The sequence below is a fragment of the Crocuta crocuta genome, unplaced genomic scaffold (assembly GCF_008692635.1).
Source record: "Crocuta crocuta isolate KB4526 unplaced genomic scaffold, BGI_CrCroc_1.0 scaffold290, whole genome shotgun sequence".
Lineage (NCBI taxonomy): Eukaryota > Metazoa > Chordata > Mammalia > Carnivora > Hyaenidae > Crocuta > Crocuta crocuta.
In genome coordinates this window covers 870,223-893,141 of record NW_027527429.1, presented here as the reverse complement: position 1 = coordinate 893,141, position 22,919 = coordinate 870,223, and the positions used below count along the sequence as shown (strand labels likewise).

General features: G+C 66.0%; 2 protein-coding genes across 2 annotated transcripts in view; both read right to left on the bottom strand.

The window, feature by feature from the left end:
- Positions 1 to 3,272: 3,272 nt before the first annotated feature.
- Positions 3,273 to 5,749, bottom strand: LOC144227099 (putative aquaporin-12B). The gene is made up of 3 exons (XM_077758612.1): positions 5,143 to 5,749; positions 4,728 to 4,844; positions 3,273 to 3,478 (listed from the first exon to the last, which is right to left on the bottom strand). Exons 1-3 carry the CDS (start codon positions 5,747 to 5,749, stop codon positions 3,273 to 3,275), a joined length of 930 nt encoding a protein of 309 aa, XP_077614738.1.
- Positions 5,750 to 8,525: 2,776 nt separating this feature from the next.
- KIF1A (kinesin family member 1A) overlaps positions 8,526 to 22,919 on the bottom strand; it is a 66,141-nt gene continuing 51,747 nt past the window's right edge. The window contains 11 exon segments of the mRNA XM_077757360.1: positions 8,526 to 11,724; positions 11,956 to 12,074; positions 12,789 to 12,981; positions 13,490 to 13,642; positions 14,348 to 14,472; positions 15,192 to 15,269; positions 15,758 to 15,872; positions 15,874 to 16,075; positions 16,348 to 16,427; positions 17,289 to 17,422; positions 18,367 to 18,481. Of these exon segments, the coding sequence (XP_077613486.1) occupies positions 11,682 to 11,724; positions 11,956 to 12,074; positions 12,789 to 12,981; positions 13,490 to 13,642; positions 14,348 to 14,472; positions 15,192 to 15,269; positions 15,758 to 15,872; positions 15,874 to 16,075; positions 16,348 to 16,427; positions 17,289 to 17,422; positions 18,367 to 18,481 (1,357 nt within the window). The 3' untranslated portion in view covers positions 8,526 to 11,681.

Sequence of the window (22,919 nt, the reverse complement as noted above, 5' to 3'; positions counted from 1 at the left end):
CCTCCGCTGGCCCGCAGCCCCCGTGTGCGCCCTCTGCTGGCCTGCAGCCCCCCCAGAGCCCCCTCCGCTGGCCCGCAGCCCCCCAGAGCCCCCTCCGCTGGCCCGCAGCCCCCGAGTGCGCCCTCCGCTGGCCCGCAGCCCCCCAGAGCTCCCTCCGCTGGCCCGCAGCCCCCGAGTGCGCCCTCCGGGCCGGCAGGGGCTGCCTGGCTGGTGGACGGGCAGGGTCCTAGGCCACCACTCTGAACAAAGAAGGCAAAAGTGGATCAGTCAGTGACCTGAACCACGTGCTGTTTGCCTCTCTGTTTGGGTTTTACTGACTTACAGGTGGTGGCCGATGGCCTGGCCTTGTGACCCGGGGGACGGAAGATGAAAACCGGTTAAAGAGATGGCCCCATGCACCCCACCCCACACGACGCTAAGGGGTGCGGTCAAGCGGGCGGTGCTGGAGTCACAGGGAGAGCGCCCGCCCGGGATCAGAGGGGACTGGCACCAGCAGGTGGTGACCCTGTGCCGCTGCCCGATGAGACCCTCCAGGTCCCTGAGGCGGGCGGACGTGGGACGCCGAGCTGTGCCGGGCTGCCCGCGACCTCTGCACCCTGGAGACCATGCCCACACGAGCCGCTCTGTCCACAGGAAGAGTGGGTGTGCCCACAGCTCCCGGCGGGGGCTCCGCACGCGGGCACGCAGCCCCTGGGTCCTGAGCGGAGTGGGCGCTGGCTCTGGACGCGGCTCCGCTTGCCCGGTGCTGTTGCGGTGCTCAGGGCGCCAGGGGGGACCAGGGACGGTCATGACCTGAGCCAAGGTCAGATGCTTAACCGTCTGAGCCCCCGCCCCCGCCCCCGCCTCCTAGCGCCTGTTAGTGCCGCACGTTACATAACCTTACATCCTGTCTTGAGTCTCTTAGTGCTTGTGACGGGCTTTGCAGCGTCTGGTCTTCCCAGTCGCACCATCGTACTATGTGCAAATAGGAACGGGCGTCGCGGATAGTTCCCTCCCGTCCGGTCGCAGCCGTTCGTATCTCAGGGTCTGGGACTCCTCGCTGCCTTCCTCGGCCAGAACGCGGTCTGTTCCCACCGAGTGGGGCGCCGAGTTGTGCGCGCGCCCTGTGCGCACGTGCGCGTGTACCTGTGATTAAGAAATGACCCACTGCTTCCTAATGTGTTAGCTCCTTTTTTTTTTAATTTTTTAGTGTTTTATTTTTATTTTTGAGACAGAGAGAGAGAGAGAGCAAGTGTGAGCAGGGGAGGGGCAGAGAGAGAGGGAGACACAGAATCTGAAGCAGCTCCAGGCTCTGAGCTGGCAGTCAGCACAGAGTCCAACACAGGGCTCGAACCCACGAACCGTGAGTCATGACCTGAGCCAAAGTCGGACGCTTCACCGACTGAGCCCCCCAGGCACCCCTGTGTTAGCTCCTTTTTGAACAGGGAGTAGGTGTTATATTTTCTCAGAGGTCTTTTAACTGTCGGTGGAGATAATCGGATGATTTTATTCCTAGATTGATTATCAAGAGGAATTATATCAAAGAATGGCCCAATATTGAACCATTCTTGCATTCTTTGTGTTACACTCGTCATAAACTTTTTCTAGTAACTTCTAAGTTGCCTTCCATGTTAGTAATCAGTTCATCAAAGCTTCGTAGGAAAATTGTGTTCTTTTCATCGAATGCAGTGTTCCTTAAGTTATGGTTCCAAGCATGTGGGTTTTGCTTTACGATGTTGAAGTTTTCCAAAACAAAAATCCTAAACTCCTCAGAGAATTCTAATAATTTGCTGATATGCGGATATTATTTATTACAATGTCCACAGGTTTTCTTTTCCCGCACAAACGTACTGGATATATTTACTACACAAATGGGGGCACCTGGGTAGCTCAGTTGGTTGAGCGTCTGACTCTTGATCTCATCTCAAGTCTTGATCTCAGGGTTGTGAGTTCAGGCCCCACATTGGGCTCCTTGCTGGGCATGGAGCCTACTTAAAAAAAAACAGAATTACTAGGTGAGCACCAGAAGCTTCTACCCTAGAAGTATTTGTGCAGAAGCCACATTCTGTGGGGACAGATGTGCCAGCCACCTCTGGCCTTGCCACCGCCCCCCAACCCTCTCCTCCTTCCTGGGTCTTCAGCCCCTGCTATCACCCCAGCCCCGGCCCACAAAGGCTCCTGGGAGCTGGATGGCCCCTCATCCTGGCCCCACCCCTGTGTGCTCATGGTCCTCCTTCTGGAAGCTTCCATGTAGCTCCATCAGGCTTTCCAGAAGGAACTCAGAGACCGGGGCCTGCTCACCCCTCCCAGAGCAGCCACCCTGAGGAGGGGCGACGGAGCTGGGGCTCAGGCAGAGCAGCCTCACTGCCAGGCTGGGTGGAGGGCAGATTAAAAAGGGGTGAAGGGGCAGCCATGGGAAGGGGGGTGGGGGTTCCCCTTTTGCTCCATCGCTAGGAGGCTGGTGCCAGCGTGGCCTCCACATGAGGGAAAAGCTCACTCGGCACCTCCTTGTTCTCTGCCCCTTGCCCTTCTCGGCCAGCAGTTAGGGTGAAGCCTGAGGCTGGGGCCCTGCCACTTCCAGGGCCCCAGCGGAGGAGGCCTTTCCCCTTGTGGGGTGGAAGTTTCCAGACTAGCTCTGGTCTTTGGGAGAGGAACTGGCTGAGGCTTTTCCCAGCCTGGGGGGCAGGGAGACCGGGTTCAGGGGTCTGCACGCCAGTGACTGGCAAGGGTCTGCCCAGCCTCCAGGACCCGGGGGCGTGCCGCCCCGAGGGCCGGGTGCCGGCGGATGGTGGGGCCGGGCACCGTGGGTCCAGCCGCCTGCAGCCTCAGGCTCAGGCCGCCTTCCTCCCCGCGCCCGGCAGGCCTCAGGGTGCCTCCCCGGGCTGTGGGTTCCGGGGTTCTGGGGCGCGCCGGAGCAGCCAGACGCCGTCTGCAGAAATGTCTATCCCAGGATCTTCTCAGGACCCGCGTGACTCACCCTGGACCTCTTTCTTGCCTTTCCCCCTCGGTCTCCCCTTTGATCCCAATTCTGTAAAGAGGAGGCAAGAGACAGCTGGTGGGGAGACGGAGGCGACTCAGACCAGCCTCCGTTGCGTACCACACTCACCCTTGCCTGCCCTTCCGGAAGTCTCCGTCACCCCCGGGGAGACAGGCAGGTCTTAGGAATGGTTTATTGACAAATGGTTTCAGGGGAGGAAGGGGTGCGGGCCTGGTGTCCACTCAGGGAGCTCAGGGAGGCCCCAGGGTCCAGCTAGGGGACCCGGCTCCCCCGACGCTCACCCAGAGGTGCTGGCTCAGCGGGAGGCCGGCGGCTCCTGCCCCGCCCCGCCCCGCCCAGGCTCCCGGCTTCTGCTCCGCCCTGCAGGTGGCCGGGTGTCTCTAGGCCCCAGGGCCAGCTTCCCTCTAGGAGTTCGGTACTTGTTCTTCTGGCCGTACAACAGGTTCCTCCGGAAAAGGCGCGGAAGGCGGCCGTGGTACAGCAGGACAGCCAGGACCATCCCTGCGAGGAAGCAGGCGTCAGACCAGGGCCCGGTGGGCGCCTCGCAGCATGAGGCGACCCGGACGCTCATCCCAGGACCAGCAGTGTGACAGGGGTCCCGCGGCCCTGGGTCGGGGGCAGCCTGCACCTCTCCGCAGGGAGCCCTCGCCCGGACCCTGGTCCGGTCCACCCACGGCGCCTCCCCCCAACCCCAGGGAGGCGCACAACCCATCAGGACCAGGCTCCGGGGGCCCCGGCCCGGCATTCCCCGCACAGGTGTCCTGGGCCGCCTCCCCAGGTGACGGGTCGCCCTCGTGCTTGGCTACGGGTGTGGGGGACCGAGGGGGAGGCGGTCGTGGGTGGGGCCTGGGCTGGGAAGCAGGGGGCTGAGGGCAGGGCCCGCCTGGCTCCCAGCTTCTTCCCAGAGCTCGGGGAGCAGAGGATCCTGGATTCTCTCTCGGCCACTAGCACCACTGGGAAGGCAGGAGAGGAGGCACATTCGCTTCAAGTGGGATGTGAATCCTCTAGGGACTCACGAGGAAGCCCCTGGGGCCCGGCGCCTGTGCACACGGCCCTGCCCTTGGGAGGCCGTGGAGGCTGCGGGGGAGGGGGGGGCGAGGGAGGAAGTTACAAGGAGGCCTGAGAGTTAGTGCCCTAACTGGAAACCCAGAAGTGGCTCTTCGAGAGAGAAGGGGGAGGGGGGAGGGGGCCCTTGCTGCCTCTGGAGGGGTGCAAGGATGCGGGCCGGGCAGGGACTGCTCCTCTCCCTGGTACTTTCCGTGGACCGACCACATGCACCCGAGACCTCGGTCAAGTGGAAAGTGAAGTCACAAAACGCACCGATGGGCGCTCCCAGGTCTCGACCCACAGCTGGAGCCCCAGGGAGGTCGAGGTGCTCCCCGAGGATGTGCCCACAGTGTAGACAGAAGTGGAGGAGGCTTCCAGAGCTCCACTGGACCCCGCTTACCCACCTGACAAGGTGTGGGGAGTGAGGTGCGGCCAAGGGGCTGAGGTCGGGTGCCTGAGAAGTGGCCTCTACCTAGGACCTCAGACTCCGGGGCCACGTGGCCTGGGCGGGCTCCACCTCTTCCCGATGCAGGTACCCGGGCTCAGGGTCTGTGAGGACGCCCCGCAGGCGTGAGTGCGGCCTCCCTGCCTGCCCAGCGGTCACGTCCACCAGGTATGCTGCGTGTGGCGTCCCCGAGCCACTGCCCAGGCCTGGCCTTGCCTGCTGCCCGTGGGGGCTCCCCGGTGACCCCTCTGCCCTTACCTGTCAGAGGACCCAGCCAGTACACCTGTGCGTACTCCAGCAGGGTGTGACCCGAGCAGTGGAAGGTGACCGAGGTGGCCAGGGCCGGGTTGAAGAAGGCGGACGTGAAGGGCCTGGCTGTGGGGGGAGGCACAGCTGTGGGGGGAGGTTCTTGGGGGCCCTGCCTGGCGGAAGAGGAGCCCCCCACCCCCCGAAATCCCCACCGTGCTTCCCGGCACACAGGCCGGGGGCTCAGCCCAACCTCGCCTCCCTGCACTGATGGGGCCGGAGGGCCGCGCAGCCAAAGCCAAAGGTCAGGATCAGGGAGCGGCCGGGACAAGGGTCCCTCCGCGAACATCCACCACCCAACCCAGCCGCTCATCTCCCCCCCCCAGCTCCCCACGCGGGCGCGGAGGCTCTGGCGGCCCCGTCTCACCCGTGTGGGCCATGGCGGCGGCCAGCAGGGCCACGGCCGGCACCCTGCAGGCGGGCAGGCGGTCCCGGAGGTGGAGGAGGGCCAGGTGGAGGAGGAAGGTGCAGGCGCCTTCCACCAGCGCGCCGTGGGGCACGGGCGTGCGCAGGGCGGAGCTGCAGTGCGGGTCCATGAGGTTCTGGAGGACGTGCAGGTCACAGAGCTCGCAGGCCCAGTACAGCCGGGTCAGGGCACAGGCCGCCCGCACGCCCAGCCCCTGGGCCGCCAGCTTCAGCAGTGTGCGGGGCGCGGACGCCTCGGCCAGGAGCAGCTCCTGCAGGGCCACGGTGGGGGTGGCCGAGGCCCCGTCGCAGGTGGCCCCGTGAGCCAGGAAGAGCAGGAAGAGCAGGGTGAGCAGCAGGTCGGGGCCGCAGTCCCCCGCCCAGGGGCCCAGCTCCGCCAGCACCCGCATCTCCAGGCAGCAGGCCCCCAGCTGGGCCGCGGCCACCGCCTCCCGGGCGAAGCCGGCGTAGGCGCCCGCGGGGAGCAGGGCCTTGCACGCCCTCCTGGCCGCCTGGCAGAGGACAACGGTGGCCAAGAAGAAGGAGAGGGACACGTTCAGACCGGCCATCGGCCCGGGGGCCCCTTGAGGAGCGGGCCGAGCCGGGGACCTGAGCTGACGTGTCGGGGCCGGCCCGTCCCGAGCCCCAAGGACGGGGCCGCCGTGGGAGAGGCCACCTGGGCGGGCGGTCCCTGTGAACGCCACACCTGTGCCCTCGCCTGCGGCCCCACCTGCTGCCGCCCCGGAGCAGCAGCGCAGCNCTCTGGTCAGCCTCGGTGCCGGACACAGGCCGCAGCTTCAAAGCGTCTGTGACTCACATCCCAGGCCCTTGGCTCCATGGGCACAGCCTGGCAGCTGGGTCACTGGGTCACCGAGAGAAGCTGGGTTCAGGGGCGCGCCCCTGGAGGAGGGTCACTCCAGGCAGAAGGAAACGGCCTGGCACAGAGCACAGACCACTGGATGGGAAGCCTGCCGGGGGGGGGGTCTGCTCGGCTGGGGAGGGGCCTTGTGCCCTGAGCCCCGTCCCTGGGAACTGTCAGGGGAGGGGGACAGAGGCTGGGAGGGGCGTGGCACTGTTGGGAGGAGGTGAGGTGGGGAGGGAGGAGCTTCGGGGGAAGACCCAGGTCAGGGTCTTCTGGACACACCAGGGGGGGCCCAAGGCAGTGGACACAGTGGGGGGGGAGCCCTGCGGGGCAGGCGGGAGATGGGTGCCTCGTCCCCTTACCCCACGTCCCACCCCAGTGCCCGCGGACGGACAGACAGCCATGGCCGCTGGGCTTTCTGCGTTCATATACCGCCGGGGGTACGGGTAACACCTCAGCCCCTCCCACCCGCACCCTGTGCCCCCTGGAGGACCCCCAGGCCTGCAGCAGCACTGACCTCTGTCACATGCCTTCCGCATCCGCTGTCCCCCCTGCCCCTCGGGAGAAGGTGGGGCCACCCGTTTCCTTCCAAGCAGTTCAGCTGAGCGGGACTAGCGGAGAGAGGGCTGAGTCGGATGTCACCAGGAGGGGCCTGGCAGCGCCTGACTCCTTGCGGGACTGGACAAAAGTCCTGGACATGCCCCAAATGGCCCTGTCACCTATGGCGTTGCAGGGTTGCCCAGCAGGGCCCGGTGACCTGAGTGACCACCCCGCTCTGGACCGCGGCCTCACTGGGAGCAGGCTGGGCACGTTCACAAGGAGGCCCGGCCATAGCTCCAGCTCCTCGAGAACCAGCCTCCCTGGGGGCCCCCTCACCTCTGGCCCAGCCTCCCTGGGGGCCCCCTCACCTCTGGCCCAGGCTCACCTCACCAGCCTCCGCCTCCCTGACCTTCCTTGTGTCTGTGTTGCTCTGGGGGCCTCTCCCCGGCAGCCCCCCCTTTGTGGCCGCTGGGGAGACGGACGCCCAGGAGGGGGCTCTGAAGCATGGGCGACAGGCACTGCCTTTTGTCTGTTGTCCCAGTAGGGGATTCCGAGGTCCAGAACTTTCCCGGAGGTGGGAAACCGTCCATCCAGCCCCCAGCCCCGGGGAGGGGTGTGGGGGGCAGGGGCTTGTTCATTCCTCCTTTCAGGCCCCCACCCTGTTAGGAGCGGGGAACCGGTGGAGACCTGGAGTCCGGGAGTGGAGAAGCCGGGGCTCCCTCTGGGATCACACAGAACCCCCTCCCGCCCTCCACCCCCGTTCCAACCAGGTGGGGCCCGGCCCAGTCAGAACACAGAGTGGTTTCGGACCCCGAGGGCGCATCACCGCAAACACACGAGCCTGGCTGATGCGCAGTGGCTGTTCACACTGATGATCAGCGTGACTTCAACTTTTATTTTTGCATAAGTTTAACTTTTATTTATTTATTCATTTATTTGTTTATATGTTTTTGAGAGGGAGGGAGGGAGAGAGAGAGAGCTGTCAGCACAGAGCCTGACGCGGGCTCGATCCCACCGACAGAGATCGTGACCTGAGCCGAGATGCTTGGCCGCCTGGGCTACGCAGGTGCCCACAATTTTAACGTTCAGCTAAAACCTAACTAGAGTGAGGCACAGCCGCGCACCTGCCCGCCGAGGGGCAGGGGGTGAAGCCGGGGCTGGATGACCGCTGCCCCCGCCAGAGGCGCTCACTCGCTCGCTCCTGCGACGTCGCCACGTCCTCCAGGATGGCGGCACGTGACGGCAGCCGGTGGTCACAGGGCTGCGCCTGGCGGCCTCCCGTGGGGGGCGTCGGAGTCTCCTTCCTTCCACCCGCTGCTGACGCAGGGCAGCTGTCTGGCTCTGGTCTTGAGGGCTCCCACGCAGACTCTGCCCGGAGGCGTGGGGTCAGCCGGGGGCCAAGTCGCGCTTCGTCAGGTTGAGGACCGTATCGTCGTGCAAAGGCTCGCTTAGCAACGGATGTTCGATTTGGTCAAATGCAAACCGTTTTCTGTGTCTGGAGTGAATTTTCTTCTGTTGGTTTACTCTGGCGAATGGCGCTGAGCAGCTTTTGAACCGACCCTGCGTCCCCAAGACCCTCCGCCTGATCACCAGGAAGGATCGTCTTTGTTGGTACCTTCGGTTTGGCAAAATGTTACTGAACACACTTTTCTATGTTGCTGAAAGACACTGGTCTGTAGTTCCGTTTTCTTGTAATACTGCCTGGTTTTGGTATTGGGGTGACGCCGACCCCACAGAACAGCCCGAGGACCGTGAGCTACGCGGGCAGGTGTGGCCAGGTGCCGAGGGAAGGGGCTGGGCGCTCCCATGACAAACGCCATCTTGTCCCTCACCCCCCCGCCCCAGCGTGGGAAGTGGGTGCTCTCTGGGTGCCACGGCACATTGGACCCCAGGGGCATCGAACAGACTTAACACACAATGAAGACACAGGGAACACCCGCAGGTCTGGTGGTGCATAAGGAGCCACATTATTTATTTATTGGACAGATTGTGAAGTGCACACACAGTACAGGAGCCTAGAGCCTAACACTCGGGTTTAGGACGTCAGGGAGCTAGAGTCGTTACGTCAGGATGGCGGTTACAGCGAGGGGCCAGGGTGTGCCACGTGACCACATATGTACAAGCTACGGGGGGAGGCAGGGGACGGCCAGCTGCGGAGGCACCGCCCTGGAAGAAGCCACGGCCTCTGCTGATCCCGGGGGGGCGCGTCCCTCGTCCCAGGGGTAAAAGGAGGGCGCCTTCCGGGGTCCCGCACTGGGGGGGGCTGACGGAGGACCAGCACTGCAGCCTGCTCACGCCTGAAACACCAGCGACGTTCCGGAACTCTCCCCGAGCGCTTCGCCACACCTGCCACACAGGTGCGGAGGGGGTACCAGGGTGGATGGGGAGGCGGCCTCACTGCAGCCACTGGGGGTGTGTGTGAGCGTGCGTGCGTGCGTGTGTGTGTGTGAGCGTGTGTGATCAGTGACTGGAACGTTGGCATCTTAGGACTGCTTACTCAGAACACGGAGGCCTTGGAACTTGGGAACATCTCGACACCCTGGGCACCCACCAGGTCACACTGGAGCCTGGAGCCCAGCACCCCCGCCCTGGGGCCACAGCGGATCAGCAGGGGCTCCCCGCTCCCTGGAGGAGATAGACCCCTCCCCTGGGAGAGGACGGCTGTCCCTCAAGGCACAATGAGTGCCATCAAGTGTTAAAGAAACAAACTCCCAGAGGGATGGCTTTCTGGATCTTTCTTCCTTCCCCACCTAGTGGGAAACAGCCACCGGCAGGCCTGGCCTCCCTGCCACACCCCACAACGGGGACACCCTCGGGCGCTCCGGAGCAGCCGCTCTGTCACAGACGCGAAGACGGCAGCCCAGTGTGCTAAGTGCCAGCCCCCCGGTGTGAGGTGGGGCGGCGTCTGCAGGGCCAAGGGACCAGGTGCCCCCGCGTTTCTCTCCCCACCAGCCCCGGGGCTCCGGCAGTGACGATGGGGACGGTGGTCAGGCATCTGCCAAGGGCACCGGGGCCAAAGTGAAACAGTCCTGGGGGCACCTCCATGGCCGTGGAGGCTCCTGAATTTAGGGCGCGGCCCCTCCTCTCACCCCACGGAGCGGGTGCTCTGCAGGCTGGCTGGCCTCAGACCCCCGCGCCCGGGCTCGAGCCGCGGCTCCAGGCTGGCTGACCTGAGCGGCTGCGCCCGGGCCCCGCGCCCCCAGGCTCCCCGCGGGAAGGCGGGGCTGCCGAGAACCAAGCATCTGGGAAGAGCGTCCTCCCTCCCTGGTCCCCTCCCCGCCCTCGAGGCCACCACAACAGCCACAACAGGGGCTCCCTCTGGACTGTGCCGCACCCCTGCCCTCTGTGTCTTGGCCCGGGAACGTCTGCTTTCTGGACCTTTGGTTTCAGCCCGGCCACGAGCTCTCTTCCGGGGGTCTCCACACACGGGGTTTCCTAGGGCCTGTTTCCTGCTGATGGAGCGATGCCCCCAGGATGCCTTCCAAGCCCCGGGGACGAGGGGCGCAGCAGGGGCAGTGGCCGCTGACTCGCTGCCCGGACCAGCGACGGGGACGGCGCACTCACAGCCTCCAGGCGCCGGCGCGGGCGGAACCGGACCCGGCTGCCAGACGTTGCTCAGGTGGGGAGCCCATCGCCTGGTCCCACGTCCGAGGCGAAGAACTTTCCCAAAGGAAAGCCTCACACTGGACCCTTGTCACCTGGTGTGGGAGCCGAGCCCACGCATCCCCAGAGGAAAGAGGCTGCACTCATTTCCGGCCTCGGCACACAGGACCCGCACTGTGGCCACATGCCACGGCAGTGCCACGGGGACCACTGGGCTGACGGGGCTTCAGACCACTGACTGGGGCTCGACAAGGTAATCCGAACCAAACGGAAAGGTGGGGTGTCGCTGGGGGTGCCCTGCAGGGTGTGGCAAAGGCAGTGGAAGGTGCCAGTGAGCGGCGTGGCCCAGCGGGCCACAGACCTGGGCCTGGACGCCCAGATTCTGAGCAGGACCTGCTCCTGGTGGGACACGGGCTTGTGGGTCGGTTGCTGTTTTCACTTGAGTTAGAAAGAGGCCACATGTGCCGGGGGCAAGGGGACAGGTCACTGGAGACCCCCAGGCCCCGGGGCTTCTGGGTGTGCTGCCGGGCCTGACCCTGAGCCCAGGGCGCTGAGCCTGGGGCGGGCTCTGGCCCCGGCCGGGCCTCAGGTGCGCAGTCCGTGGGGAGTATGGAGTGGACGCTGCAGCGAAATGAGGGCCGGGACCTCAGAGGCGGGATAGGACAGCCTCCTCGATGGCGGGGACCCCATCGCTGCTGCCCCCATCCGGCCCCACGGAATCTTCTCGCTCGCACTCACACACACCCTTGTCTCGGGGCAAAGAGGGGGGCGCAGACCTGTGTCCCAGGAACGACCTGGAGCTGGAGACCCCGCACCCCAAGCCCCTCGCGGCCCAGACCGGGTCCCCTGACGCTCTTACACACACACACACACACACACACACACACACACACGCGCGTGCGCGCCCCGGGTGGCAGGCCTGTCCCACAAGCCTGAGCTCGGGCCCGGGCGGCAGGTGTGCCCCGGCCTTTGCACACGCCCCTTCACCGCGGTCGTCCCTATGAGGCTTGGGGCTGGGAGAGGGCCAGGCGTGGGGCGGGGTCCATCCGCACCTACGGGTCTATGTGAGGGCATTAGAAATAAATACTTATAAATAGGACACAGTCTTATAGTTACTTTCTGAGTGGGCTGTTCCGGTGTCACTAGCTAATGTATATTAATTATAAGCCTGTCTATGCTTAAAAAAATATCAGAACGGCAGCAATGCCCCGAGACTCGTGCCCCCCGGCCTCTCTGGCACCTGCCGGCCCCTCCCACCCGGGGTCCGCTCCGAAAGAAGACAGAACGCGGCCTGCTGGGGGAAGGATAGGTCTTGTGGCCCAGGTGCCCGGGCCGGAGGTGGCGCTCCGGGGGCCCCACGCAGCGTCCCTGGCAGGGGACGGGCTGGCTGGCGGGCTGGTGGGGGCAGGCTGGGCGCATGTGACATGATGGATGGTGATGGGGACTGGGGGTGGGGCTGGCCTGCTGGCTGTCTCGGGGGGCGAGGGGGTTTCGGCTCAGACCCTCATCTGGGCGGACCGCCGTCTGGACAGCTTGGACCTGCAGNGGGCGCGCCTGCCCACCCTCCCCAGTCGCCGGGGCAGGAGGGCAGGGCTCCTATCCCCGGGGCCCCGCTGCGCCCAGGCCTGACCTCGAGCTGTGTCTGCGGCCGCGAGAGGGCCTGCGCCCGGTGGCGCGTCCCCTTTGAACATTTCAGGGGCTCACACGCTTTACCAGCAGTAAACACCGACGTCCTCGTGGACGTCCCCAGGGCGGCGCCCTTGCGCGTACCGTATGGTCCCGGCCAGGAGGGGGTTGAAGGCGTACAGCCAGTCGTGCATGTCCTTGTCGCTGTTGGCCTGCAGCAGGATGCCGCGGTGCTCGGTGCACACGGCGAACGTGTTGGGCGTCTGCAAAGGCAGAGGGGTGTGAGACGGCCGGTCGGCAGGCGGTGGTCACACCTGCGGCCCGGGGTGGGGGGGGCCGGGGAGGGGCGCCTCCGACACCTCCCAGGGGTGAGGGAGCGGAGAGAAGACCCGCACGAGCGCAAACGCCCGGTCTGGCCCGCCCGGGGGGGCTCCCTGCGGAAGGCTCTGCAGTAGGGACGTCTCCTCCCTGCCCCGGGCTCCCTGGCGGCTGCTCTGCGTGGCCCCTGGGATGCGTCTACCCCTCACGGGCCGAGGTCCCTTCCCCTGCGGCCCTGGCCCAGCCACTGCGCTGGCCTCTCCTGCTAAGCCTGAGCCCTTGGTGGGGCAGGTGCGGGCGGCACGCTGAGTTCGTGCCCAGCCCCTGCCACGGGGCACGGGGAACCGGCCAGCGGGCAATGTAGCCTCCGGCGGAAGGAGTCTGGGTTCCTGGCACACACGGCCAGGGCCGCTGCTTGCTCGCAGCGGGGCGGGGCAAAGCTGGGGGGCAGGAAGGCTGTGCTCCCGGCCCCGCCCCCCCACCTCCAGCCGGCCCTGTGGGGCTCCGCGCCCCGGACTGAGGGCGTCCCTGGGGAAGGGGTCAGGGCCTGCCCCACCCACGGACCACAGCCCTCGGCCGGCCGTCACTAGGACTAGGTGCCCCGCGGGTGGGCAGAGGGGGGCTCCCGGGGCCCCGCCCGCCCCCCGCCCCGGGCTGACCTTGAGCATGGCCTGCTGGTCCTCGCTGTACTCCACCTGGGCGGTGGACAGGTTGAGCACGAACCGCTCCACGGAGTCCTTGTCACTGTTGTACATGTAGGCGTACGGCCGCCGCACCACCACGAAGCGCTTGGCCCAGCCGGCCGTGTGCGGCTCCAGGAAGTGCAGGTAGCCCTTCTTAGAGACGATGGGGCTGCAGAGGGGCACCTGCTGGCTCGCGCGCTCTGGGCGACCGGGGGGTCCCCACAGCGGGGCCCACCACCCTCCTCCAGGCCCCTGGCGGTGCCGGCAGGCGCTCAGGGACCAGCACCACCCGCCTGTCTCTGGGGCTCCGTTTCCCTGGCTGTGGGAAGGGGAAACTTCTAAAGCCGCCCGCACTGTCACACCGGGTCCTGTGACAACAGCCGTGCACGGCGGCGTTCTTGGGCCACAAGGCAGGCATTTCGCACAGCGGCCAAACTAGCAACTCGCAGATGCGTTAAACCGTCTTTCCGCAGAGGCGCCCGCTGGGTCCCTGGCCCCAGGCCCTGGCTCTGGCCCACCCTCCTGCCCTCGGCTTCTGCTCACCCTCTGCGCCTGCCCCAGGTCAGGGGTGGCCTGCGTGTCTCCCTGGTACGGGGCTGTCCCCGGGCCTGGCTCAGGGACAGGGCTGGCTGGGTGGTTTTAGAAGCGCCCCTGCTTGGGGCAGGGCCCCCACACACCTGACCCGGATCTCCTGGATGTCAGGAACCAGCAGGCGCGGGGGCTCCTTGTCGGCCTCAGCCGCCCGAGCAGGGGACGGAAGCTTCTTGCAATCTACCTCGGGCGCGGGCTCGGGCTCGGGGCTGGCCGGACGGGAGCAGGGCTGCGACGTCCTGGGAAGCAAAGGAGGCCTCTGCATCCCTGCCGCGCAGGGGCTCCCCCACACCCAGCCCCCACAGGGGCGCCTCCGTGTGAGCCCGCCGCACCCACGGCGGAACTCGGGAGGGTCCCTCACCGGCCTTCTCCGGCACTTCCCACCCCTGCCCCCTGTGAGAGCGCCGCCTCTTCAGCTCCCCAGCTGAGCTGAGGTTGACACAGGCCCGCCGGGCCCAGAGGGGACTGGAAGCCTTTATATTTTGAGAAGAAAACGTGGATGCCTTGAGGGGTTTAACGCCTACGGCCGGCTGTAAGGGGTGCTGGTGACACCGAGCAGACACCCATCTGCGCAGCAGCAGGCCCGTGGGGCTCGAGGCTACTTTGCCGCCTTTCTCCTACTGACCTTTGTGAGAGCACTTGACCCCAGAAAGGGCTTTGTGACTTGTGCTGGTTTGACCCATTCCTGGGTTCAGTCCCAAATGCAGCTTAAATTTACACTTCAGCAGAAAGTGGCCTCGGAAAAGTCACACCACCAGGGGGTTGGGGGCCACGCCCGCCAGGGCAGACCCTGCCGCCTGGCCCTGCCCTGGCTGCCTGTGGCCGTCCCTCGTGCTCCGCCACACGCGCCCCGCGGTAACTGCACCAGGCGCCCGAGTCACGGCTGCGGTTATCAGTCGGTTCTTGACACTAGAAGCTTCTCCCGGAGCCCGGAGCTCACTCACCTCAGATCAGCCGCTCCGTACCGCCCTTCCACCAGAGAGGGGCAGGTGGAGGAGGGGGTGAGCGTGGCCGCCCCCAGAGGGGACATGGACGGGTCCCGAAGCAGGGTGACAGACATCTCGGAGAGCTGTGGAGGACAGTGACCCTTTGGCGGGGGGCGTGCGGGGCGGGGACACCCCTACAGTGGCCAGTTCCTGTACTGCTGCTCACCTTTTACCTCCACTGGGGGAACCCCCATTCCAGCTGCAGGCCAGACCCTTCCCAACCCCCCTTGACCTGCCCCTACCCCTGACCTGCCCTTCCCCGGGCTCCGTCCTGCTTCAGGAGGGATTCATGACCGGTGGGCTCCAAACAGTGAGCCAGGACCACAGGGGGTCGGGGGGGTAGCCTCTGAGCCCCAACTTGAGGGTGTGCAGCCCATGAGATACGGACAGAGGCCCTTCCAGGCAGAGGGGAGGCTCGTGCAAAGAAGGAAGGCCAGACACGGCAGGCCACAGGTCAAAGGTGAAGACCAGTAATGGGCCGGAGGCCGTGAGGCACACAGCGCATGGCAGGCCCCGAAGCAGGGTGGGTGGGGGCAGCACAGGGACCACACTCGCTCTGGGGTCAAGGATCCGTCCCCTGGCAGAGGAAGGATGAGCACAGGGACAGGGCCTGCCCTGCCCAGGACAGAGGCAGGTGGGTGAGGGCCAGCCGGGAGGCCCCTGCGCTCCACGGACCCCAGGCCCTTGAGTATGACAGTACGGTTCTAAGAAAACCCTTATTTCCATCTCTGGATACAAGTGTGAGTTCTTCTCGGGGACGACAGCCCCATGGGGGGTCTGGGGGTGGCCCCTCTCTGCCCACCTTGCTCTCACTGGCGCTGATGCACACGTGGCTGTGGGTGTACTCTCGGTTGAATGTGTGTGTGAGGAGGCGTAAACACTGCAACGAGAACAGATGGCGGGTCAGGAGGCCCCCAGCCGCCACCCCGCCTCAGGCACGGCCCCCTGCAGGCCCCCTGACACGGATGGATGACTGGCCGGGGGCCCAGGCACAGAGGGTCAAGGCACCTCCCCTCCATGGTGACAGGTGAGCCAGGGAAAGCTCTTGGCGCAGGCTGGGGACCTAGGGCAGAGATGGGGGGCAGCGTGGCCCACAGTCTCAGAGGCCTTCCCACCAGCCCATCAAGCAACAGAAAGAGCCAGCTCTGGACAGCGGTGGTAAGCTCCCTGTCAGCATAGGTATTCAAGAAAGCAGGTTACTGCTTGGGGGAGGAAGCTGTAAACGGCTGACAAATTCCAGTGTGGGTAAGGTGAGGGGCAGGCCCGGGGACTCTCGGGACCCCTCGTCCTCCCAGCTGCTGCTCTGATGGGACAGGGCTGAGTCACCCCTGGAGGGGCCGGGGGTCACGGCAGGGCTGGCTGGGCTACCTTGACGGCCAGCTCCCGCTGTCTCTCGTTGGGGGCCTCCAGGGGAGATGGCCGGCCCTCGGCCGAGAGCGGGGAGGAGGGGCTGGACGACCCGNGAGGGACACTGGAGCCGCCCCCCTGCACCCTGGGGTGGGGGGGGAGCTGAGGGACACTGCAGCTTCCCCCTGCCCACCTCCTGCAGCAGACTCAGCTTCTCCAGCTCCCACTGATGGTCCAGGATGAGGCTGTCGCTCCGCGGTCTCCAGCCCGCCAGGTTCTCCTCGCCGCGCACGTAGGCCACAGACGTATCCAGCACGCGCCGCCGCCGCCGCTGCATCCCTGGAGGGGGGTGCCGGGCAGGCCACATCGGTGCCCTGGACCAGGTCTAGGGCCCCCCGGGGATGGGGGGGACTCGTTCACAGAGGGAGNTCCCCCCTTCTCCCCCCCGACTCCCCCACCCCCATCCTCTGGCCTCTCAGAGCCCCTCCCCAAGGGCAAAGGTGAGCACTTGACTCTCGAAAGTGAGCCCCCACCCACTGCAATTGGCTGAGGTGACCTGAGCGACCCCGGACTCCCTGGCTCCTAACAAAGTGCCATCCCCAGGCGCCTACCTGGGCTGCCGGCGTCGGCCACGTGGCACAGGCTGAGCTCGTACACGCCTGTCACNGCCCTGTGCGGGGCTGCGGGGCTGCTGGGGGCCCCAAGCTGCAGCCGCTCGTGGGCCATCCGCGGCCCAGACCCCGCCGGGCCCCCTCTTGCCAGGGACCGCTGATTTTGGCGCGTGCAGGCCACCAAGCTTTGCACGGGGGCGGGCCCAGCTCACAGACAGTGCCCGTGCTCGCTAGGTGACCCCGCATGACCGGGCTACAGCTGAAGGCCACTGAGTCCTAAGCCCCAGACTCGGCTTCCCGGCTGTGTCTGAGCGTCCTGCACACTGGGGTCCACGGGACCGTGTGGGAAGCGTCACTAAAGGTGAGCACAGGCGGCCTGCTGGCCTCTGCTACTGGAGCAAAGCCCCCTCCTCACTGCTATGACATTCCTGTTCACCGACCCCAACCCCCCAAGAATGCAGGGACAGGTCAAAGGGCAAGAAGGGACCGCTGGGCCTGACATTCTCCTCCCTCGGGCCTGCTGGCCTCCAGGAGGCAGGAGACCCTCTCTGTCCAGAGCGCCCTGGGGGCACTGCCCTGAGGGCCTGGGGGGAAGTGGGGCCCGAGGACCCCCCATGGAAGCCACAGGGCAACCCCCCCAGGCCTTCTCCAGCACTCCCGTGGGCAGGCACGGGCTCTCTCACGCCCCTCAATGTGCCATCTGTGTCCCATGGCCTCCACGGACCCCCCTCAGGGGCAGGTGGGAGACTCTGCATGCAGGGGACCGGTTGGGAGGGGGGCCAGTCTGCCTTCTGGTCCGGGCCCGCCTGCAGCTGGCATGTCACTCGAGCCTCTGCTGGACCCGCCAGCCGCCCCTCCCCCGGGCAGAGTCTGGTTCGTCCTCACTGGGACCAGAGTGCGGGACGGCAGGCCGCCGGGCCACCTCCCGCGGGCAGGCCCACCTCTCCGAGGCCCGCAGGCTCCCGCTGCCAAACAGGTTGCGGATGGATCGCGAAGCGGGCAGCTTGGCGTCCCGAGAGTGGAAGACCATGCAGAAGTCCTTGGTGATGACGGCGGGCTGGGTGCAGTTCTCCATCTGCCGGGGTCGAGGCGGGGGGTTGGGGCTCAGGCGCCAGAGCACCCCATGGCTCCCCGGCCCCGGATCCCCTTCTAACCCTCTCCCAGGGCACACAGGCCACTGACCTTCCGGGGCCTCTGCCAGGCCTCCGACCCAGGTGGGAGGTCCCTGCCTGCCCAGGAGACGGCTGGGGCAGAGCCAGGGCCCTGCCTCCCCGGGCCGCAGAGGGCTGCCATCGGTGCCGGGGACCCTGAGGGTTGCAGGCACAGGCCTCGCCCTGTCAGGCCCCCACCACCTCACCATGGGATGGGGCAACATGCTCCCAGAAATATCTGTGAGGATCAAACCGGATCCTGGCTTCCCACCCACGTTTCGGTCCAGAGGACGTCCCGGGGCCCCGACGCACCGTGTCTCGCACGCCTGCTCACCACAGGCGCCGGCGGCCCTCTGTGTGCCGGGACTCAGGGCGGCAGGGCCCAGCCAGCGGCCCCCCAGCAAACCGCCATCCCGAGAGGCCGTCAGGGGCCTCCTTCCCACGGCCGGAGAGATGGGGCTGGGAGGGGACGTCGAGGCCTTTCTCTCCGCTGCGCCGCTGGCTGCCACCCCGGGGCCCCGAGTCATTGCTGCTGCACCCAGCTGGCAAGGCCCGCGCTCCTGCCCGCCCGCTGTACTTTTAAGGGGAGGCACAGCCCAAGACCCTGGGGCTGGGGCTGGGTAGGCTTCTGGCTCAGGCTGCCTGGAGCATAGACGCAGCGATTCGGCGACCCCAGGGCAAAGCCATACACTGAACATGGTGGGGGGCGGAGGTCGCTGCGAACAGCGCCATTAGCAGTACGTGGATTGAACAAGGACTCGACAAGACCTCTGTTCTAAGCTGCTGAGCGCCCCCACGGCCCCTTGGCAAGCAGCTCAGGCTTGGGGGGCAGTGGCGTGGGGGTGCGCCCCGGGCGCAGGCCTCTCACCTCGATGTAAGCGGAGAGAGTCATGTAGATTTTCTCTCGGTACGGGGTGACCCGGTTCAGCAGCAGAGAGTTATGCATAGAGCTGTCCCACGCGGCCTCAAACTGGTAAAAGGTCCTGAAAGGAAGCAGAGACAAGGTCAAATGTGGCAGCAAACGGGCTGGTCTTGTGGGCTGGGGACATGCAGACGGACAGACACAGAGAGATGTGTGGGCCACTGGTCAGGAAGCCTGGGCAGTGGGTCGAGGAGAACAGTAGGCTCCTCCGTACTCGGGGCCGGGCCGGGTCGGGGGGGGCTCCTGTGGATGGATGGACGGGGCAGCCACAGCGCGGACGCTGAGGTGGGGGCGGAGGGGCCGGGGAAGGGAGGGCAGGAGGCAAGCGGCAACAAAGGGGAAGAGGGAGGGAGAGGAGGGGAGACTGGGGCGGGCAGAGGGGGGGAGACGGGGAGATGGCAGAAGGGAGGCAGCCCCCTCCCGCCCCATCTGAGTAAGGAGGTCCCAACCTGCCCAGGTTTGCCAAAGCCCTGTGTGGCCCACCTCTTCCCCTTGGGGGAGGACGCTTGGAGTGGAAGCAGGGTGGCCTGGGGCAGACGGCCTCTCCTCGCCCCCCGTGGCCGGGCTCCTCTCCGTCTAGCACAGAGCAGGCTCCCTGTCCCCATCTCAGAGCAGGCGGTGGGCCCTGCCCCCGGTCCCCATCTCCAACCCAGAAAGACCGTGAGCAGAGCAGGAGCCCATGGCCCGGAAACCCCCCGAGGGCAGCTGGAGTGCCCCTGGGAGGCAGGACCTTAGCTTCTTCAGTGGCCCCTGCTTCCAGCAGGGTTTTGGATTAAGGAAAGTTCCTGCTTTCAACCACCCGACGGCAGAGCTCCTGAACTCTTGCCTGAGGCTGGGTGAGCGTCTGAGGGTCCTATCTGAGGTGGGGGATTCGCCTCAATCCCCGTGTGGCCTCTCGGCCCCCAGCCTTGCCCCGTTTCCATCCAAGCGTCCTCAAAGACATGGCCGAGAAACACGTCGACACAGACCGCGGGCAGCGGCTCACGCCCCGGCCCCCCCCAGGCCTCTCCCGAGGAGCGGGCCCGGCCCGGGAGCGTGGAGGGCAGCCCGGAGGAGCGAGGCCACGCCGGGGGCGCAGACAGGCTCTCCACGACACGCTCCGGGGGCGCGGGGTGAAGCGGTGGGACGGGGCAGGGCCGCTGTCACACACACGTCACCAAGGACAAAGATCCAGGGGAAGGGCCGTGAGGACAGCGGGGTTCCCGGAGAACTGGCAGAGAGCACGGGGGGACACGTCGCAGGAGAAAGGGGGTTGAAAAGCGGAAGAGGGACAGACCAAGCGAGCGCGGAAGAGAAAAGTGAGCTGTACCTAGTGTCATTTCCGAACGAAACGCTAAAGGTGGAGGCAGCCAGGACACACACGTACACACAGAAGAGATGGACAAGTCAGAGCGAGCACTGTCACACAGCTGGGTACAAGCTAACCGACAGTGAGCGGGTGTGTGTGGGCCCAACGGCCACCGTGGAGGCTCGTGGGGCGGCGGGCGGGGCCCTCTCTGACCCCCGTCCCCCGCGCCTGCGCTGAGAGCTTTGGGTCCATCTCCAGCAGGACCCAGCGGGTACCCATGGACCCGTGACCAAGACCTAAAGGGACCCCCTCTGTACCAGGGGCCCCCAGATACCCAGGCCCTACGGGCTGAGCCAGCGGTCCACGCAGCCTGGCCCAAAATGCCCTCCAGACTGCTCCGCTCCCAATACTGCCATATGGCCACGTGACCTCGGGCCGTCACCAGACCTCTCTGTTCCCTGCTTCCCGGACGGACGCTGGCAGGCACTAGGACAGCCTCACGGAGACGCTGCAGGTGAGGGAGCCTGCTCGGGGTGCTGAGGGCAGTGCCCAGGGGCACCGTTGCTATTTCCAGTCCTCCCCTCCTACACGGCCTGATGACACACGGGGGAAGGCCAGCCGGCCCCAAACCCTCCAGCTCGGCCCACAGCCTCGGCTCAGTGCTGCCCCCTCTGCCCGCCTGCCTCAAAGGTCACTACAGAGTGCAGCTGGCACCCCCCACGGCAGGTGCTCTGGGCGCGTGGCCCCAGCCTGCCCCATCGTTGGCCCCAAGATCCAGCATCAGCAGAGTTCTCCTACATCAACGTGCCCTTCTGGGCGCCTCTCCCGGCGCGGGCTCCGACTCAGGCATCAAGAGCTCGGCCCCCACCTCATCTGCAGCCCCTCAACCCTTGGGTGGGACCCGCCAAAGGAGCCAGGGCCAGCTCGGTCAGGCCAGCTGGGGGCCCCAGCCCAGGACCGCGTGGACGGTGCCAGGACTGGCCAGGCTGCACCGAGAGGTGAGCCCGCCTCCGCACAGGGCTTACCGAGGCCCCTGGACGGCGCTTGTGGCTGGGAGCCCCTCGGTCAAGTTAGGAGGTGGCTTTTGCCCTGCTGAGACTCCAGTGACCGAGAATCTCTCTGAAAACCCGAACCTGTGGGTCTCATGAAGGCAGTGAGGGGGTGGGGGTCCTCTTGGGCCCAGGTCCTCAGCCTAGGACGGCGCCTTTCACTGCGCCATTCTCCAGGGCTCAACACGGCCGGGGTCAGCCCCCAGCTCGCTGTGGGTGCCAGGCCCCGGAGCCCCCACAACACTCCCGAGCCCCCGAGGCCTGTGCAGAGGGAGGTCCCACCCAGAGGACAGCAGGTGTGCGTGGGGTGGGGAAGGTGGCACCCCCCGCCCCCCATGCGGGACCCAGACAGCCATGTAGGACACCAGGCCTGCTGGACACAACATGGGAACGGGTTGGTACCCCCTTCATCACGAGGCAGAGACTGGGATGCAGAGAGCTAGAGAGGGAGCCATAGGGAGCCTGGAGGCCCTGGGCACCGGACCGGACCCCCACTCATGAGCAGGCTCAGGACTCTTGGGATTGCTCAGGTCACCCCAGGCAAAGAGCCCCGTTCCCCACAGCACCTCTCACTCTGCCCCCCTTGACACCCAGCCAGTCCCTCAGATGCGACTTCTGGGGGAACGATGCAGCTCGGACGCGGGGTCCCTGGACCCTAAGCGGCAGCACCAGTGTCTCTGGCGGTGCAGATTCTCAGGCTGCACTTCAACCCACTGACCCACCGAGGCAGAAGTGCCAGGATGCGGCCACCTCGTGAGCCGAGCACCGGAACTCACTCCGGCACCTCCCTGGGGGCTTGGCCCATCCCACCGTCCCGCGGGCCCTCCAGGTCCGGCCCGTTTTGGGGAATAGGCCAGACCCTGCGTCCCTCCTCCAATGAGGTCTCACCCACGGCTCCAGTCCTTCACCCTTCTCAGGGACGCCCTTGTGAAGAGAGAGCAGCGGGCAGGGCTTCACCCACGGCAGAGCCCTAGGGCTTCCCACAGCGCCCTCCCTCTGGAAGGACCTGGAAGGCTGACTGCGGGGCTCAGAATCGTGGCGCCCCCTCCTGACACATCCCTGGTCTGTGTCCAGGAGCCTCCAGCCTTGTCCCCGCTCAGAGCAGCTTGAGACAGGTGGGGAGGGGTCCCAGGCCAGGAGGTCGCTGAGGCTCTCCCCTAACCACCAGAGTCGGGCAGCAGGGGCCCAGAAGCGGGACCACCCCAATTCAGTGCCGGGACACAGAACTTGACGCCCAAACAAGTGAGGACCCACGTGGGGAAAACCAGAAACTCACTTAAAAGTTCTGTTGACAGAGAAAACGTCATATGCTCTAAAATGTTGTCTCCGTGTCGACTCTTGCTCAGAGAGCCTTGGAGGCTGCACCGGCCAGGACAGTGGTGGCTCACTTCCCCTCCGGCTGTGACACGGGGGCCCCGTGTCCGCCCTGCCTAAGCTCACGGGCTCAGGGGGGGCCGGACGGCCAGGGCAGGGTGATCAGAAGCCGGGGCTCCCGGCACACAGCGCCTGAGTACTCCCGACGTGCCTCTCGTGTGCCGCCTGCACGGGGGCCATTTACGCGTGTAGACAACTGTGTTGTGACTTGTACCTGGCGCTTGTGACGAGTGTCACAGCCATGGCAGGTTAATGCGCAGGCAGGGTGGGCATCCTGATGCAAATGTGGAGAATCTGAAAATTAACCCCCATGCTCAAGGTTTCACCAAGAAACTCATAACGCTCTGGGAAGTACGTTTCTAGAAGAGGTACTACTCTCAAGAGTGGCCCCGGGGAAGACTTCCAGGACGGAGCCCCTTGGACGGCAGCCGGGACCGCCCTCAGGTCCAGTGAGAAGCGGGACCCCAGCAAGACCGCACAGCTAAGAGCAGGGGAGCGGGCTTGAACCCCGGCCGTGGGGATTCTGCTGTGCCCGATTCGACACACGCAAGGCTCAGCGGCCTCACGCGCCGTGCAGTGCGAGAGTCCTTGGACCAGAAGGAAATGGAGAAAACAGAGGATTAAGGGACTGAGGGGACGAGGAAGTGAGGAGGTGAGGGGGTGAGGGGGTGAGGGATGATGAGCTGAAGGGATGAGTGGTAGGGACTATGGGGTAAAGGAGTGAGAGAGTGAAAAGGTTAGGGGTGAGGGGGTGAGGGGGTGAAAGGATAAAAGGATAAGATAGGGGG